The sequence below is a fragment of the Dermacentor silvarum genome, chromosome 1 (assembly GCF_013339745.2).
Source record: "Dermacentor silvarum isolate Dsil-2018 chromosome 1, BIME_Dsil_1.4, whole genome shotgun sequence".
NCBI lineage: Eukaryota > Metazoa > Arthropoda > Arachnida > Ixodida > Ixodidae > Dermacentor > Dermacentor silvarum.
In genome coordinates, this window is record NC_051154.1 from 29,329,919 (window position 1) to 29,347,941 (window position 18,023).

Consider the following 18,023-nt stretch of genomic DNA (forward strand, 5'->3'; position numbering starts at 1 on the left):
AGCGGAGGAGGAGGGTGCAGCGGACCCCTGAGGCGGCAAGCCGAGGATGGTATGGCGAAAGCGCGAGAAGAAAAGCGTAGTGCCGCGCACGACGGGCTTTGCGGTGACGATGGCTACGAGATGGCGCCAGAGTTGCGCGCGTCGTCTGTATGGAAACAAACCGCTGCATGAGCGGAGGTCTGTCTGCGGCGGCTGTTGCGAATCGCGCCCACGCGTCACGATTAGCGGGGTATCCACGCCTTACTTCTCTCCGTTTGCAACGTGCCGCATGAGACAGATTGTTCGCGGCAGACAATATATCTCGAAATTAAAATACGCATACAGCTGCGCTCAAGTTTCGCATTAGGGAGTATCGTAATCGTCAGTGAATTTTTTTTTCGTGCAGATCACTTTTTTTTCAAGCTATCTTCCAAACTTCCCCTGAACTCGGAACTTCCTTTCCGCTATGATGACTTTTGCTCGATATGAAAGAAATGAAACCAAAGAACGTTTCTTTTTTTGAAAAGAAAAGTGTTTTCTCAATCCGAACGTTTCTATTCACCCCAATATGAAAGGGTATTGGCTAATAGATACCTTGGATACATTGGATACTTGCAGGCATAGCTGCCCTCTTATTGAACTGCCCTGATCTGGAGGCACTTTAGGATACTCTTCTGAAAATATTTGAATATCACTTAAATTGTGCTTGCGTTATAAAAGTGGATTTACCCGCATGTTTCTTGGGGGTCATCTTTAAAAATGCCGAATGTGCAGTTTGAATGCTTCCTCGCAATTTCCGCTGTAATGCATAAATAATAAAAAAAACTTTCCCTATAGTGGAAAAAGAATACAATGTGGATGTTTGTTTTGATAAGAAATCTAAATTGCATGTGACGAGAAGTAATATTAGACAATAACTGATGCGTGTTTTTACGAGTTCTGTAGAAATATTCGAACGTCTTCAGCATTGGTTCTGTTCGGTATTGTTCTGCATCAAAGTCTGGCATCTTCAATGAACGCCAACAGCTTGTCCTTGGAATTAATGCAAGGCTCTACATGAATGTGAAAGTTTGTAGCGAGGATGCTAATGGGAAAGAGTGGTAGCACTGTAGAGCAACTGATATGTAAAGCAATGAACGTAAGAAAAATCTGGACCCCATGTGAAAAAGCACACCTCATGATATGGCATGCACTTAAATATATGGAAGCTATTATGATTACGGTTGTCTCTCAGGAACTACTCCTCCATAGCCCTTCAAGAGAACGAACCCCGGGCTAAAGCTTTCGCAGTTGTGTAGATTGCCAGCGGGACATAATGCAGTGCCGTCGGTACAATGGGAACTCGCTTAAGGAATGTTTCCAGCGCAGATGACTTTACACTGAGTGCAAATTTACTCGGTGGTAGGCTGAGTGCTTGCTGGACGGCCAGCTAGTGTAGCACTTATGGTGCAAACGTGCAAGCTTTATGGAGAGGATAAAACAGATTAAACGAACACACATAATCAACAAGGTGGAATGTACCTGCCATCTGCACGCCCCGCGATAGCATTCTTTTATTTCTAGCATTGTTCCACGCTGGCAAGAGAGAGGTCACAATTGGTTGCTGGGTGTGTTTGACGTCGTATTCTTCACATAAGTTACTTTCCTTTGTTTGCATTGAACTTTCGCCCATTCGCACTGTCGAAGAGCTACATCGTTGTCTGATGACAAAAACAGAAATGCTGGCGTCACTATAGAGTTGCCAAATGGCTCGTTTTGGAGTTGTAGAAGCATGTTGCAAGACACGCACGAATACAGTTTTGAAAGTAAGCCTAATTATGGCCTATCATTTAAATATGGGGCGCACAAAAATATTTAAAATGATGAGGATGTATATATTTTGTTTAGTTCTGCCAAAATCATGCCGCATGCCGACATTGTGGCACAGCCAGTGCCATAGCCCCGATTGAGAACAGAACGCAACACTTCAAGATTGGTCGTCTTACTAGTTTGCGCACATTGAGGAGAGAATATGTATATAGGAAACTGGAGAAATATGGAACTGCTGGAACACACACACACACACATGTTGCAGGCATACTGACAAAAATTCATCCCCATTGACACTATATCCTCACCTCTATAATTACACGGTTCTCACGACTGATGATTAAATATGGCAAAGAGCACGGAGCATTAAAGTGGCGCGCATTGTCTCCGTGTGCGGATGACGCGAAGGCAAGGACGCGCCGTCTAGACCACGCGACTTAAGATCTCTCGCACAATGTGCAACCCTACAATAAACTCAGCTTTCTGGCTTACGTTCTCCGCTTCTGCCGAAGTCAGGAGCTAATAAGACAAATAATGGTGCGCGATTTTTTTGCCCAGCCTTTCGTAAGCGGCGCCACAGTGTCAATCGGCGACCTCGCTCGAGAGCCAGCGGTTGCACACTTCAGGCCACGGTGGCTTTTGGACTCACTCGCCGCCTGCGCGCGTTTCTAGGAAAGGGGAGAGGGGGAGAAAAAAAAAAAAAAACCGAACCCTGTTCTCCCCTCGCTTGCGTCGCGAACAGCGCAGCGGCGTTGGGAGCAAACGGCGCTGTTTGAAAGCAAACAGCGGGCGCTTTGTTCGCGCTCGTGCGGCGAAAAACAATGATGTGTGCATTGAAGCGGGAAAATTCAGCGAGTGGAAACACAAAGTAACGAAAGCGACAAAAACAAGGCGCCGCCAGCACCTGTTGCCGCACGGAACTGCTCGGCGTATATATATTGCGGATTGAGAACAATCTCTAAGCTTTACACGCCCGAACGCTCGCGTCGCGAACGAGGGTGTTCTGAGAGCGCCGATAGTATCGAATCCGCGTGCCTACAAATTATCGTCGGGAATGGAAGATGCCATGCGAAGGGGCCAGCAGTTGTCGCCGCTCGACAAACGGGAGCATATTTGCGAAAACACCAGATTTATTCGTGATTACGATTGCACTTTAATCGCTCGGAGAAAAAAATCGCGCAGCGTTAAGGCCCCTGCAAAGGTAGAAACATTCCGGTTTCAGTACCTTTGAAATGACATATGGCATCAGGTGCTGCGTATGTTGGCGTATTACCTAATGATTGCTTGCAAGGCGCTAGGAACACTAAGGTTGGTGATTTAAGTTGCGCACAAAAGGAAATCACCTGTTCTTGGTTCCATGTTTTCTTGGCTGTCAGAAAGAATGCAAAAATGCCTCTCATTACGCAGCGCGCTAAGGCGAGAACAATTTACTTTCCCTGACACGCGGCCCGGTGTCCATAAAAGACGCCCACGCTGCATCCAGAAAAATAAAAGGTAACTGAATCCGCCATGCTGCTCTGCTCGCATTAATATTTGCATTCGCTGGCAGCACCTCCTCCTTTTCCGTTATGAATTAATGACAGGATTTGTCGCTGTCCCCTGCGAGGCTTAACTGCGATCCGTGGAAGACAGCGACAGAGAGCACAAGCGCGTTTCAAACACGTTTCCTCTGCTTGAACACGACCGGGCAAGCCTGGTTGGCGCTGGTTGGCGCTTCAAGCGAATTTGCAGACATTGACAACTCCCAGGAAACGGTGGCTCGGCGGGACAGTATTAGAGCCCGTTTCAGCTGGTATACAAAACACGTGCCCGAACTGTCAACGCTACGCTGCAACTGGTCGACGCAGTGATGTTTCCCGTAGAAACGGCGCGTGCTCGATGACCCCTCAAGTGGCAGCGGGGTACTTCTCAAACACTTGGCGTTTCCCCGTTTCCTAGTTACTGCGATAGAATCGGAAAGAGCGTTTAGGGAGCAGCGCGCCGCCTTTACGCGAAGCGTTGTGCGGAAGCGACAGTGCTCGTTTCTGAGAATACAGCCGGAACGCAGCAGCTTATAGGTGGTCTCGAGCTACAAGTGCGGTATTACCGCCGCGCAGGACTCGGCCACCGGCCATAGACTGGCAAAGCGGGCCGGCGCGCGACGGCCTGGCCGTTCTGGCGCTCCCGGCGCGCGCCGGCGTCGCTCGCAGCCCAGGCGACGGCGACGGGAGCACCGGGAGAACCGCATCCTCGCTCGCCGGGCGGCGCGTCGGTGTTGGCGCTCTCACCTGGGACCAGGGCGGCAAGCAGCATCAGCAGCGGCGGCAGAAGCAGCCCGGTCATAGTGGAGCCTGGCCCGCTAGGTGCTCTGCAGCATGAATGGGACCGAGCGCGCCGGCAGCCCCGGGTCATCTCTCGCGCAGGCGCGCAGCCAACGCCAACACGGCCGTGACGTCATGCGGCGCGGGAGGTTGGCGTTCCGGGAGGAAGAGCACTTCCGGGCCCAGGGTTCCGCCGCCACCGGACGTCAATGCGCGCGACGCCAGCGACGCCGTCGCTCTGGCGGCAGGCCCCGACCACCCGCCAGCGAAGCTCGCTTCAATGGTTCGGGCGAGCGAGGCAGCGTCACCGGTGCAGGCTCATTCCATCGGGTTGCTTCATAGTGAAGGAAGCGTTTAAACACAAAGGAAGAGCTTTACTCACTTGATCTTCCTTCCTTGCTTGTGTTCCTTCTCTATTCTTTAATATATTCGTTTCGCCCAGCGCAGCAGCGCCTTGCGCATCTCCCTTCGGAACCTGGCTGGTTGCCGGGCACCCACTGCTTGCGTCGGCAAATTCCGTGCAGGCTGGAGCTGCGCATGAAATCCGCAGCGCGCGAGTGGGAAGTGCTCTTTATGCGTTGTGAGAAGTGCATTAAAAATAAGTCAGTCATAAAATGGTCAAAGCCAACCGGTACATGGTCATCATGGGTGACTGGTCGCGTCAGTGCGACGAATATCTTCGCTCAGTGTACGCCTGGGCAAGGAGCTGCGGAGGCCTTTTCTCCGCACGTGAACCAGAGAGCTTTATTAAACTCTCCTGAATGTATATATAAACACAACGTTATATTGTAGGCAATCGCGGTTGGACACTGCATTTATACTTGAAGAGTTAGCTGGAACTGTGGCCACGCGCATCTCCAAATACACGTCGGGGCGGTGTTGCAGAATATATTTCGATGTCGACAGTGCACGTCGCATACGCTCACGCACAATAAAATAATTATAGTTAGGGGTGTTCGTTTTCGGGTACAACCCGATTTTACCCGATTGTTGCACTCCGAACACGTTTCTGGAGAATCGGGTTAAACCCGATTTCTCCACGAATTCCAAAACTACATTCCAACCTAATTTAAAATTGTTTTTAAGTTCTTTTTTACGATGCATGGAGTTTGCGGTTGGTTTAGAGCGCATGATGTTTACACGCATGAAGCGACTGCTGAGTCCGTAATTTGATGACTACCGACCTCTCTTCATTTCCATGACCGACGATATGGATTCGCTTCACGACGAGTTTAACCAGTACTTGCTGGAAGCAAGCCTCACTAACGCAGCTGTCGAACTCATTGAGTATTGCCATGACTATAAAACTCGACCCCAGGCTGGAAAATACTGCTCTGACATTGTTGCGTCTAGCTAATGGAAGCTGTGATGTCGAGAGAACTTGCTTACAGCTGAGATACGTTCAAAGATCGGACAGGTCTCGGATGGAGACCGATACGTTGCGCATGCAGATGATTATGTAACTTAACACGGATGTGTAAAAAATCGATGACCAGCTTTTCGTGAATAAAATCTTTCATTTACTAGAAGTTATCAATGCTCTTTACTGTCATTACTTACTAATTTCCAAACAAATGCCAAACTTCGGAATATTTGCTAGAACACCCTGATGTGTCCCCGAATACCAGCTTGAAACAGATCCCTAGCTGTAGCGCATGTTAAGAAGCTCGTGTTATCCTCATATATATAAAAAAAAAGAAAAAAAGAAAGAAAAGCCCGAATGTAACGTATTTGTATTACATTACATTCATTTGTATTAATTGTACCCGAAAAACCCCGAATTTCGGAATGGTTCCCCCCCCCCCCCAAAAAAAAAAAAAACGATTTCTCCCCGATTATCAGCTTGAAAAATAACACCCGATTTTTACCCCCCGAATTTAAAGATATATGAAACCCGACAACGAACAACCCTAATTATAGTGCGTCCTGTGAAAAGCCCAGTTTCCGACAAAGCGACGCATTCCTGGGGCAGATTAACTAAAAACGATTTTTTTTTCTGTTTCGTCATATGTTTTCTACTTGAAACGAGATCACGAAGGGTGCGAATAATTCTAATACCTTTACTGATTGTTTGGTGTGTTTAATGGAGCGTGTAAGGTTTTATAGGAATAAAAAGTATTTCATTATTTTTTTCGTAATTTTGTCATTTGTACCCTTCCACATTAACGACACCGAAAGCTTTAATTAGGTCAGCGCTTCACGCGCTGCACAAGCACTAAGGTGTAGCAAAGGCGTGCTAGCTATTGCTCATCTGTCGGTAATGTAATTTTTGTTCAATTATTCTGTAACTGCATACGCGACTGGCTTTCTTAAGAAAAGGAACATTCTTTAAAGCAGTATAAGTAATGCTTATCATCTTTAAAAGTATGTGATAAATTTTCTTGCTGTTTATATTTAAACACGGATTACTGAATACACTTATAACTACATGAAGCCAACAGTCCCCCTTCTTCTCGATCATTGAATACAGTTGAAGGATGATAAAATATTATGCCATTCGCAAAGTGGACGTTATCCCCCTGCCATTCAGACGCGGGCTTTGGAGCTTGCCTGCACTACCTTACTGCGCGCAACAAAGCCATCATATCAGGCGACGGCAAGGTTAGAGGAAGATGGTGTATCAAAGTCAGTGGATCTACGTACTTGCTCGTCGCAGTGCATTAGAACATCGGAATTCAGTTGAATGTGTGTACTCGCGATTGCACTCCCTTGGCCCTTCGTTGCGTCTTCGACTAGCGCCTGGTTTATCTCGATGCGACGCAAGTTTACGGTGTCGCTTGTGGCTGCGCGTCGCATGTATGTACAAATGCCTAGAGTTTTTGTATCGGCACGATCGATCGACAGTGCCTCTTGCAACTTTCGTGATTGCAACGAGACCATGCTATATCTCCTCGTCTACTGCCCTTCTTTTGATTGCGAAAGACAGGCTTTGCACGCTTCTTTAAGACTCCTGGACGAGAGAGCCTTCACAGAAGAGAATATATTGCGACCGTGAACTTAGCCGTCATCCCTACAGAAAGCCACGTGATCACGGCAGCACTTATTAAAGACGACTGGGCTCTGTGACCGCCTTTACCGGCGCGGTGAACATGTGTGTTTGTGCGTATCCTTTGTCTTATAATCCTTTTTTTTTGGGGGGGGGGGGACGAATATTTTCGGTAATTGAGCTATAGAAGTTGCAACGGCAGTCATCGTCGTAACGACAACTTGACATGACTGGAAGAATTGCTAGAGTAGCTCTTAATTGCCAGTCTCCCTTAGATGTAGTTTTTATTTCTTTGTAAGAAATGCAGTCGGCTAAACTTATAGAGTTCAGCGAAAAAGACAAGATTGATCTCACTTGGTGGTGACGTGTTAGATTTTCCATTGAATTAATTCAGTCACCATGATGCTGACACGTCCAAGTGTAACCCACGTAGATGCACAATCACCGTTTGCTTCTTAAGTGTTTAGATACAAAAGGTATAATTCGAAGAAATAATACAAGTGAAGACACATAATATTTTTTTTATTACTTTCAAATTCAACAATCAGTGCCCTCAATTTCTTTCGCTACGCGAAAGAAAGGCACATTACTGTAGTCTTGCTGAGCTACCCTCCGACGCGGTGTTGACAGTGCTGCGGAATTAACACTCACTTCTGCTGATTCTTTTGTAAGTAACACATAGGAATCTTAAGCAACGGCAAAAAGCAACCACCTTCAACAGCATGCTTCGTTCTTTCAGCGTGAGGCGTCTTTGCTAAAGTCGAACAATGAAAATAGAAAATGGCATATATGGTAACAACAATGAACAAGAGCTGAGAAGGAAATGCGTCAACGAAAATAAAGGCAACAACAATGTCATATCAATCGCGAAAACAAGAACACCTTCTTCGGTGTGCGAATATGCCAACCGACACTGAGGCCTAAGTCGGTTCGTTAGTATTTCCTTCTAATGTAGTTGACATACCGAAAGGAAACAGTGATCATGGATACGCTACACAAACAACTCAATTTTCTATACAGTAAGCCTAATTCAGTTCATAAAAGTAACTAAGTGGAGCGTTGCGACGTTTCTGGTTGGAGATCTCGAGTTGCCTGGCAGCAAAAATACTGTTTCACGTCATGTTTTCATGTTATCTCATAGCCTTGACGGCATAGTGTCCGTTGGTATCATTGTCTAGGAAGTAGTTTTGCAACAGCGGCCACGAAAGTGGACACTATCATTTGTCCCCGCGAATGAACCTCAGTCACCGCCGGCGCCGCCCATCATCATAGGTGACCCGTAGCCACCCTGCGGCCTGCGGCCCCGACCTCCTCCTCGCGGCCTCTGGGGAGCACCGCCGGGTAGCTGGCCGGAAGCGTCCTGTCCGGGGTATGCGGAACCGCCCGAGTAGGCCCCGCTGTCGGACGTGTAGTAGCCACCACCGCCGCCACCAGTGCCAGCATTGGGGCTCGGGTACTCAGGTCCCTGCCACGCTCCGCCTCCTCCGGGTTGTGCACCTTGAATCGGCGACAAATGTGCCGTGTCATATCCGCCGGACCCCGGAAAAGACTGGGGCCCGCCATAAGCACCGCCACCACCAAACCCACCACCACTAATCGGTCGCCGGGCACCCGGTTTAGAAAAGCCGGTCGAGCCGGGACCAGGCGAATGCGGTGACTCGAGCTCGAGAGGGCCCTTTTTGTGGAAAGAAGAGCCACCTGTCGACTTGGTGTAACCGCCGTAGACGCTACCGCCTGATCCCGGAGACACGGCGATTGCTGTTCCAGCTATAGGAAACGCGCCCGTGCCGACAGAGTCAGGATAGCCACCACCACTGCCCGAATCGGTAAAGGTGTTGAAAGAGCTTGAGGAGGAGTACGAAGAGCGTGCACTGTAGGTGGAGGAATAGCTACCGGCTCCTGATGCGCCTGGACCGGCGCCTGCGCCCGGATAGGCATCGGCTCCTGATGCACCTGGATACGTGGCCGGCGCCGGGCGAGGCCCAGATGGAACGACACCATATCCACCAGCCGAAGGGCGCGATCCACCTTGGGGAGCCGTGGCACCAGCGCCGGGATAAGACCCAGAACCAGGACCACCACCCGCCAAGTATGGGCCAGGGCCACCAGGTGCGGCTCCAGCACCTGCTCCAGGTCCTCCGTAGCCTCCATAACCACCGGGGCCTCCTGGACCACCAGGACCTCCAGACCCTCCGAGGCCCCCTGGTCCCTTGGGACCACCTGGTCCTTTCGGACCACTAGGACCCCCAGGTCCACCAGGACCACCGGGGCCACTGGGACCACCGTAACCTCCAGGACCTCCAGGACCTCCTGGACCACTAGGGCTACCGTAACCGCCAGACCCTCTGGGACCGCCGGCACCACTCGGACCACCATAACCAGCGGGACCTCCGGGACCACCGGGCCCACTCGGACCACCGTAACCGCCTGATCCTCCGGGGCCACCGGGACCACTGGGACCACCGTAACCACCAGATCCTCCGGGGCCTCCAGGACCACTGGGACCGCTGGGACCACTGGGACCACTGGGACCACTGGGACCACCATAACCACCAGGACCACCGGGCCCACCAGGTCCTCCCAGGCCACCAGGACTACCGTAACCGCCTGATCCCCCTGGACCGCCAGGTCCGCCAGCTGGTTTTCCACCGGGTCTACCAGAGCCCGGCCTAGGGCCAGCGCCAGAGCCGTAGCCTCCCCCTCCTGGATAGCCGCCAGCACCAGGTCTACCGGCTCCAGATCCAGGGTATCCGCCAGCGCCAGGTCCTTTAGCTCCAGAGCCTGGGTAACCTCCTGCACCGGGCCGGCCGGCACCTCCTCCAGGGTAACCACCAGCACCACCAGGGTAGCCACCAGAACCGGGAGCTCCTCCAGAACCTGGTCCCCCAGGGCCACCGGGATAACCGCCTGACCCCGGAGAGCCGGAACCTCCTGGGTATCGACCCGCGCCACCCGAGCCAGGATAGCCTCCGGCGCCTGGCGCGCCTGCGCCTCCTGCTGCCCCGCCAGTGCCGCCGGGCAGGTAGGCTGGTCCTGGACGACCTCCGCCGCCCCCACCACCTGCACCACCTCCAGTGCCTCCGGGCAGAGGCTGCAGCGGCTGCGGACTCTCAACGTTCACTTCGGCGTTTAGGTAGTACCAGTTGGGTGCTTCGTCGCACTCGAAGCTGTACCAGTAGTCACAGGCACGGATCTGCTGGTTGAAGATTGTTCCTGGTCCACACAGGAAGCTCTCCTTTCGGCCATTGTGGCACACGTGGTAAACCTGAAAAGGCGTGAGCCGTGGCATTAAACACGTGCTCTGAGAGGACAGTAGCAAACCAGGAACGAGAAATTCCTGAAAGACGCAGGAAGAAAAGTCTCACAATAAAAACAGCGAGTGAGCTTCGCAATCATTGAATGAGCTCTGTTGACTGGGAACCTTGTTCATTGTTTTAGATAATTATTTAATGATTTAATAACAAGGAAAACGGTCTGTCATTAACTTGTGATTATGCAAATTACGACATATAACCAATCAATCAGCTAATAATCAGTCATCAAAAACAAACAAACAAATAAGCAAGCAAACAAATGTTTTTGTATAAAGCGACATGCATTCACATTTTGTAGCAATGATAAAGCCGATACCAGAATGGATGCACTTGGACGGACTTACCTGACATTGCGCCTCCAAGTCAGCGTACATGCCTTCGTACGGCTGCTGACTGCAGCGAAAACTTGTGCGGGGAATTTCCTTGTAGTCGGGGTAGTCGACACCAGCGGTACCTCGAACCCAGCCTTCCTGATTTTGCCCCTTGCTTTCGTCCCATCGTTTTGTCTGCGAGCAGAGACAACAAACAATCAATGAGAATGTGGCGCCCCAAATACTTATCGAAATAATGCACCTTTATTGTCCGTTCAGGCTACGTGCTGTATGCGTGTGAAAAATGATATGTTTCGGAGGGACCGAAAGAAACTGAAGCATTTAAACGGCAACCATGAAAGTTAACGTCGTTTTTTACGACGTATGTGCATACGTTGGTAACGTCTTTTCCGGATTTGCCCTTGAGAGAAAATGCTGTTGAATGTATTTCATTGTCATCTTGTTCGGGCTGTTTCGTACTTGCAGGAGGTGTTAGAAGACAATAAGTGAATGAGGCAAATAACGACACACAGGACTGCTATTAGTGTCCATTGTGTCCACAGCAAATCGAGTTGAGCTCAATATTGCGGCGCATACACGCGTAAAACAAAACCTGCATCCCTTAGAGCCTTGGGGCCTTAGAAAATGTTTATAGTAACTGTTCGACCAAGCCTGTAAATCATTAACAAACACCAATTAAACACGACGTTCCGTTCATAGAACAGTGGTTCTTTTTCTTCCCTCGAAACAAGTGTTTCGCCGGCCGTTTCTTCTTGTTGATGTAATAATTCTGAATGAACGTAGTTTTTATACGAGGGCACGGTACTTGAGGGAAGATGCAACGAAATATGGGTTTCACTGCTCTTTATTCTGTCCTTGCAAAGTTCTTCTACTTGCAATGCTTTGTTTTTCCAGGAACTATAGGCACGCATAACGGCGACAAGGTCTAAGAAATACTCGAGCGCGCTGTTGGCGCCTCAGGCTTGACACTTACCCGTTTACAGTGATGAGGTGCTGCAAGGGCTGCGGGGGAAAGGAAGAAGGAAGGAAAGATGCGCATGACTTGAGTGTCCGATAGCCAAGGCCGTCGACAGCAGCGGGCCTGCAGACGCAGTCCTTGCCGCGTCTCACAAGCACTTACCCAGAAGGAGCAGGAGCCCCGCGGTAATCTTCATTTTTGATGGCCAATCTGAAACAAAAGGCGCGAGCATATAAATGATCCACACACTCCATTTGGCCCGCAGTCAGAGTGGCGCCGCATGCGTAGAAACCAAGAGATGAAAAAGAAAAGAAAGAAGAAGGTTCCTCGCGGACGCTACGCCTGTCATTCAGTTCGCGCAGGCAACTTTGTACGTTACGCGAGACTTTACATAAGGGCTTCCTTGAGGCTTTACGACTTGTTTTGACTGTCTCGGCGGGGAACGAAACGCATGCGCTCGCACCGTCGCTTCCGCCGTGCAAGGACCAGCACAGTTTTTCCCGCTTACTGCTGGCGTTGCTGCGACATCCCTTGGCGCCCTCGCGCGCAAATGGAAACGTGTTTTGATGATTACGACGAAATCATACCGCTGTGCAGTTTGCGCAAGAAGACAGCAAAACGTTTCCGTCGCCGAGAACTCCTATCTATCGCGACCCCCGGCATGAATGCAGCCGGGCGGCCGTCAGCCCCTCCCCTCTGCAAGTATTCCCCGACTATTAGTTCCTGATCTGGCTGCTTGGCGTGTGTCACCAAGGTCTCAGGCGCATCTTCCTCGATCAAGTAGGCAGCGAGCCCCTCTTTCGACAGAGATAGCGTCTTCACCGTTGCGCAACGCCTCTAAAGAACCATTACGCGATTAATGAGATGCTCAGCTGAAGTAAGGCCATTTGTCGCAGAACGTGGTGGGTACGTGCAAGCGGAAAGACGCTGAAAGCGCTCAAGTGCACTCATCTGGAAGGAGCTGCGGACACAATCGCGGAGTATTTCAAATGCCTACAATCTTACGCACACATCCAAGAATGCGTTTTAGAATCGCGACAAGGAAATTTTTTGTAAAAGCATTCTCGAGAGTGTTCGCTTTTAATGTTCCTTGAAAAATTGTAAAGTGCTAAATAGCAATAAAGGAGAAAGCCATTGTCCTCTTTAATGCCACCGAAACCCGGTCTGTATAGCCACTTTACATCCCACTCTGAGAAAGCTTTACTCTGGACAAGCCGCAGCGCCTCACAATTGCGGCCAAAATGGACTCATAAGAGCTCCCTCCGGCATCGGCGGTGCCGCTGGCGAGAGTGCCTTTAAAACAGTTCAGAATGATCCTGTTCAACGAGTGTGAACTGCTGTCCATTTGGCACTGACCCCTCGTACCGTGGCCGATTTGGTTCCCTATTGCAGTCCCTAGAGCTAGCAGAAAGCTGCACGGCATGTTTTAAAACACGCGGCTTCGTTACTGCACACGGATATTTTAGAACTACTTGAGTGCCACCGACTAAGTCAATGCAGGTTTGTCATTTTCACAGTACGTGCGTCCACCAGGAAACCACCAGTCAACGTACGCCTTCTTATTTTCTTGCTTGTGCTGCAAATCACCGTAAGCTTTAGATGGAAATATCAACTTTCCTTTGAACGCGTAGGATAACAAAGTACCAGAAAACGACCTTGTTAGTTACTTTCACTTAGCCATATAATGAACTACCCTCAGAAAAATACAAAGATAAAGAAGCTTCAGTATAGCTCCACCGAACTGCTGTGCTTCCTTCTTCCACGAGCACTTCTTCCTTCTCTTTTTTTTCTTTATTTCTTTCATTTGTTCTTTCATTCTGGATTTTAATTGAGTAGAAAGCTTCTTTCAGCAAGTTTCGAGCCCCATTTGATTAGAACCGTCTAATGAGCCTTCTAATCAATTTTTCCGTCGCCGTTCTCGACTAGCGGCCGCTCGTCTGCAACAGTAATCCGCTTGCACCCGTTTTGGACTGCGTAACTTCTCTTCATTTCTGGGATATTGAACAAAAACCCGGAAGTGTGAGTATGTGCCTCCCTTGCGGGTCCTACAGAGAGTATAGCCTCTGTCGTACGCATTATGCGCAGCTAGGCGCTTGAAACTGTCCTTTACCAGGGGGGACGGGGGCACTAGAGCTTTGCACTTTAGAATACGCACAGCGCGCTCGCAGCGTTGGCTCAGCGAAGCGTCATACCGCTGTTCACAAGGTCACGAGTTTGCAACAGGGTGACCGTATTTTGAACTGGGCAGATTGCATTGGACACCCACGTATTTTGAATTAGGTGCGAATCAAATCACTTCATTGAGGTGGCCGAAGTTTTGCGGCGTCTTTCGTAGCACGCAGTTTTTTCGCCGTCAAAACTCCGATTATTTAGTTCGCGCTAAACTCATCCACGTTTTAAATAAACACAAAATACGGTCAATATTTATAAAGAGCACATTATACATTACGTATTCTAAAGATATTAGTTCGCTTTACTAAAGGAATCTATTAGCATGCATATAGCAGCTGCCCCTATCGAATACTCTTTGCACCATTTAAATTTTTCGCCCCCATTCATTTATGTGCAGGCAGTAATCACTTATGTTGTATGTGCGTGCATGTGTACCTAATCAGAGATAGAATGCGAAACTTTCGTTACCCGTCCGCGTCGATATCATGCTACCAGAGGGTACGAATGATAAACTTTCGCTTTTACATGAAATAATGCAACAACGGTAGTGCAAGTTCAAAGCATCCATTCCGGCAGAGTACACATTATACTTTTTCAGTAGAGGGAAGGCTACTCGGCTTACATAATCGAAAGTTGACATCGGACGGGCCTGTAATGCGCAAGTAGCGAGCCAGTGCTGCTCAGACGCTCGCTCACTGCTCGGCCACTTTGGCACCACGCCGTTCCTACGACACACACTGCGAATACATTAGTAAAAAGAAATTCTAGGGTACATCGCGTCACTTCTTACGCTATCAAAGGTGACACGGAGCCCATGTGACTGAGCCTGTAGTATGAATAAGCTTCAAATGAATAATTCGAATGACTTAAAATCCATAACATGGACCGAAACCTCTGCATACATTCCTATCCCGTAAAAGCTGCTAGCGTTTCTTGAGAACGATAGCCAAGTATCATCATCAACACTTCTTGAACGCTGTCACAGCCGCGAGCGCGAACACTCGCACGCAAACACACACACAGAGCACCTCGTCTGAGAATACAGCGCCGGCCCAAACCTCTTGGGGATCGCTCACGAGGAAGAAAGGAGCGGGAGTCGGTGCAACAAAGTCCCACCGGCCGGTGCTGAGCAGCTGAGAAACAGTATCAGCGAGTGGCAGAGATAAAACAAATTAAAGATGCCAACGGCGGCCGAGCTCACCGGATCCGCGGATGTTGCTTGAACGGATGGAGGGGGCCGAAAAAAGTGAAGGCTTCGGCTCCGGGGCACGGGCGTTTTATAGGAGTAGGGATCGGCCGCATCTTCTTCCCCGCTGCAAACCGGTTGCTTTTGTTTTGACGTGGCCACGGCACTCTCCTCCTCGCGTCGCCTGACGACGACGACGCCGGGTTCCCGACGAACAGCGCCCACCGCGGCGCCGTCATAGCGGTTCAAGGCCGGGGTCGCCCGCAACGCCCTGTCCTGGCGCTGGCTGTCCCGGCGCGCTGGAACAATCGCGCCGCGCTCCCACGCGCGCCGCCTCGCGCTGTCCGCACCCTCGCTTCCGGAGATCGCGTTGCTTCTCCCAAAGCCACACGTCCGCCTGCGTTGGCCACGGTCAGGTCCGGGTATGCGAGCTCCCGGAATGCGCCGAGAGAGTTCTTACTGCGGCTCGTAATGGGAGTTGCTTTTTTAACCAGTGATGCCAGCGAGAGTTGCGGCAGCTCGGGGGCAGCACGCGGATTCGCGTTTTCCTGTTTGCGAGTGCATGTAGGTGAACCGCGCTCCGGCCAATCTCGAATACGGTGCGCGAATCGCTCAGTCCAGCACTGTTCTATAGAGACCGAAGCGCGTCCATCGCGACTCGCAGAACTCCTTGCGCAAGCCGACTCTCCGAGAAAATCCGACGTCGGTCTCCCGCTTGCGCATACAAGACTCAAAATTGCCGCCGGCGCCATGAGTAATATTGGTATCCATCTCCAGTAGCAGCAATATTGGCGAAGACAGCTGTCTTCACTACTTTGGCTCGGGCTGACAAGGAATGCTTCAAGGAAGTTCCCCGTGTTCAGGATGCTATTTTTCGGATGCAGCTGCCGTCAGGCCAAGGCAGAGATGGGTGAGGAAGAAAGAAAAGGCGAACGGACTTATGTGGAACTCCGAGGCATTGCCAGGTCAAGTTTGCACAAACGCGTGTGATGAGAGCCACCTGCGTTCGCTCCTTCCCAGCACGCTCCTAACTCCGGTCGAGGTACTGGTTGCTGCTTCGCACGTCCACTCTTGTGCATGCTGAAGGAATAATACATTATGTCACTGCTCTTCCTTCAATCGAGAAGATGAAGCCAGAGGTCGAGACGAAATAATTGAATCGACTCTCTCCGAAAGTCATTATTCTGAGGAACTCACCGAAGTCCGTTCTCTAGGGCCCATTACAAATGGCAAGTCAGAAGTGCACACATTTCAAACACAATTAAAGTGCTCTGCGACCTCTAATTCGACATTCTGGATTTACTTGTACTTCCCGTTTTGTAGTTTCTCACACTTGTCAGCACGCGTTTTCTCGCTGTTTTTTTTTTTTTTTTTTTTGGGGGGGGGGGGGCAGAATCGTCCATGATTCAGCGACTATACTAGTTAGATACTCGCACCCACAAGTCTATATTATTTGCTGTACCAGCAATGAGTTTAAACAATTGTTAAAACAGTGCAGTAGAGATAAATGAGCTATTTCTGCCACAAGATATACGCGCCGACGAACATCAGAAATTGTGCGATTATCACTGATTAAATCGTACAGATTAAAATGCACTAGTTAACGCTTAAATAAAGTGTACGAACTTCGTTTCTACGCTTTCTTCTTGTTTCTTTCATTCCTTTCACTCTTTTTTTCCTTCTAGTGACCTGTATAGCATTCAAAAGATGAAGCGCCAGCAGTGACAGCACATTAGGAAGGAACAAGACAGGACAGGCGCTACTTGCAACTGTTTATTGTGGTCAAAGGTGGTTGAATATATAGCCATGGGGAGAGGGGGGACGAAAAAGGCGGAACACTGATTGTATGAACGCGCACGCGTGAGTACACTGAAGATATGCATGAAGGAAATGGCGAATCTAAAACTTATCTAAAAACACACTTTCATTTGTGTATATATTAATAGACGGGGAGCTGACACATGTTTCCCCTCTCTTCCTAATCTGGTTGGCCTCCAACAATTCACGTGCCACAGAGTCTTTACTTTTAAACAAGATTGTAGTATCTTGAAGCCTTGCTTCACATGCTTGTTTATTTTCATTGCCGCAGGCCTTGCAATGAAGAGGCAAGTTTGAGCCATAACCATATTTCAATGAAAGCTTATGCTCGCGTAGGCGATCATTAATACATCGGCCAGTTTGGCCGACGTACTCTTTCCCACACTTCAGCGGTATACGGTATACAACTCCTTCCTCACACTTCACAAAAGGATTCGTATGTTTAATGGAACACCCTGCTTTCTTAGAGTTATCAGAACCAATCAGGCGGCACAAAGTAGCAAGTTTTCTGGGTGCGGAAAAAACCACAGGAATTTTGTATTTCACGGCAACGTGTTTAAGATTGTGCGCCACTTTGTGAGAATACGGAATCACCACTGGTTTGGCTTTCTTTTCGAATGTTTGACCTTCTTCTTCGTCCCCCCTCTCCCCATGGCTATATATTCAACCACCTTTGACCACAATAAACAGTTGCAAGTAGCGCCTGTCCTGTCTTGTTCCTTCCTAATGTGCTGTCACTGCTGGCGCTTCATCTTTTGAAAGCTATGAAAAGCTTTTGAAAGCTTTTGAAAGCTACTAGCCCCACAACGTGTTTTACTGTATAGCATAACCTCCGTCTTCGACGAGGAACACCGGCTATCCCCTTTACGAGCTTCGCTAGAGTCGTTCCGCACAATTGCCACGAGACGCACATATATTTGTATAGTTTTGTCCACAATTGATGTGAAGAAGACCTCCTTTGAAAAAACCCGCGATGGTGGTTCAGTGGCTCGTTATAATGCTGAACACGAGGTCACGGGATAAATTGCGAGCCACGATGGGCGCGTGTTTATGCCCTACTTTTTTACTGATTCGATATGTGAACTGCAGTCTATAGGTTGTTGGGGGAAATCCTTTATATACGGACGGTAACAGCTGGAGCTCGCGGATAGTGGGCGATTATGTTTTCT

General features: G+C 49.5%; 2 protein-coding genes across 3 annotated transcripts in view; both read right to left on the reverse strand.

Moving 5' to 3' along the window:
• Window positions 1–4,238, reverse strand: part of LOC119459005 (uncharacterized) — a 141,479-nt gene extending 137,241 nt beyond the window's left edge. For both annotated transcript variants that reach the window (XR_007466487.1, XM_037720857.2), the window contains exon 1: window positions 4,056–4,238. Coding sequence is in view for 1 of the 2 variants with exons in the window: in XM_037720857.2 (XP_037576785.1) it covers window positions 4,056–4,179 (124 nt within the window). In the remaining variant the exon portion in view is untranslated. The remainder of the gene's footprint in view (window positions 1–4,055) is intronic.
• Window positions 4,239–7,591: 3,353 nt separating this feature from the next.
• On the reverse strand, window positions 7,592–15,096 carry LOC119459015 (uncharacterized). The gene is made up of 5 exons (XM_037720866.2): window positions 15,052–15,096; window positions 11,841–11,888; window positions 11,694–11,722; window positions 10,733–10,894; window positions 7,592–10,339 (listed from the first exon to the last, which is right to left on the reverse strand). The coding sequence occupies exons 2-5, from the start codon at window positions 11,872–11,874 to the stop codon at window positions 8,315–8,317; spliced, it is 2,250 nt and encodes a 749-aa protein (XP_037576794.1). The 5' UTR covers window positions 11,875–11,888; window positions 15,052–15,096; the 3' UTR covers window positions 7,592–8,314.
• Window positions 15,097–18,023: the final 2,927 nt, after the last annotated feature.

Bases quoted from the DNA above. Each gene is read 5' to 3' on its own strand.
- LOC119459015 (XM_037720866.2), bottom strand. From the start codon at position 11,874: ATGAAGATTACCGCGGGGCTCCTGCTCCTTCTGG. The intron at 11,723-11,840 runs GTAAGTGCTTGT...TTTCCCCCGCAG, and splicing joins GGGGCTCCTGCTCCTTCTGG to CCCTTGCAGCACCTCATCAC. The intron at 10,340-10,732 runs GTAAGTCCGTCC...ACGCCTTTTCAG, and splicing joins ACTTGGAGGCGCAATGTCAG to GTTTACCACGTGTGCCACAA.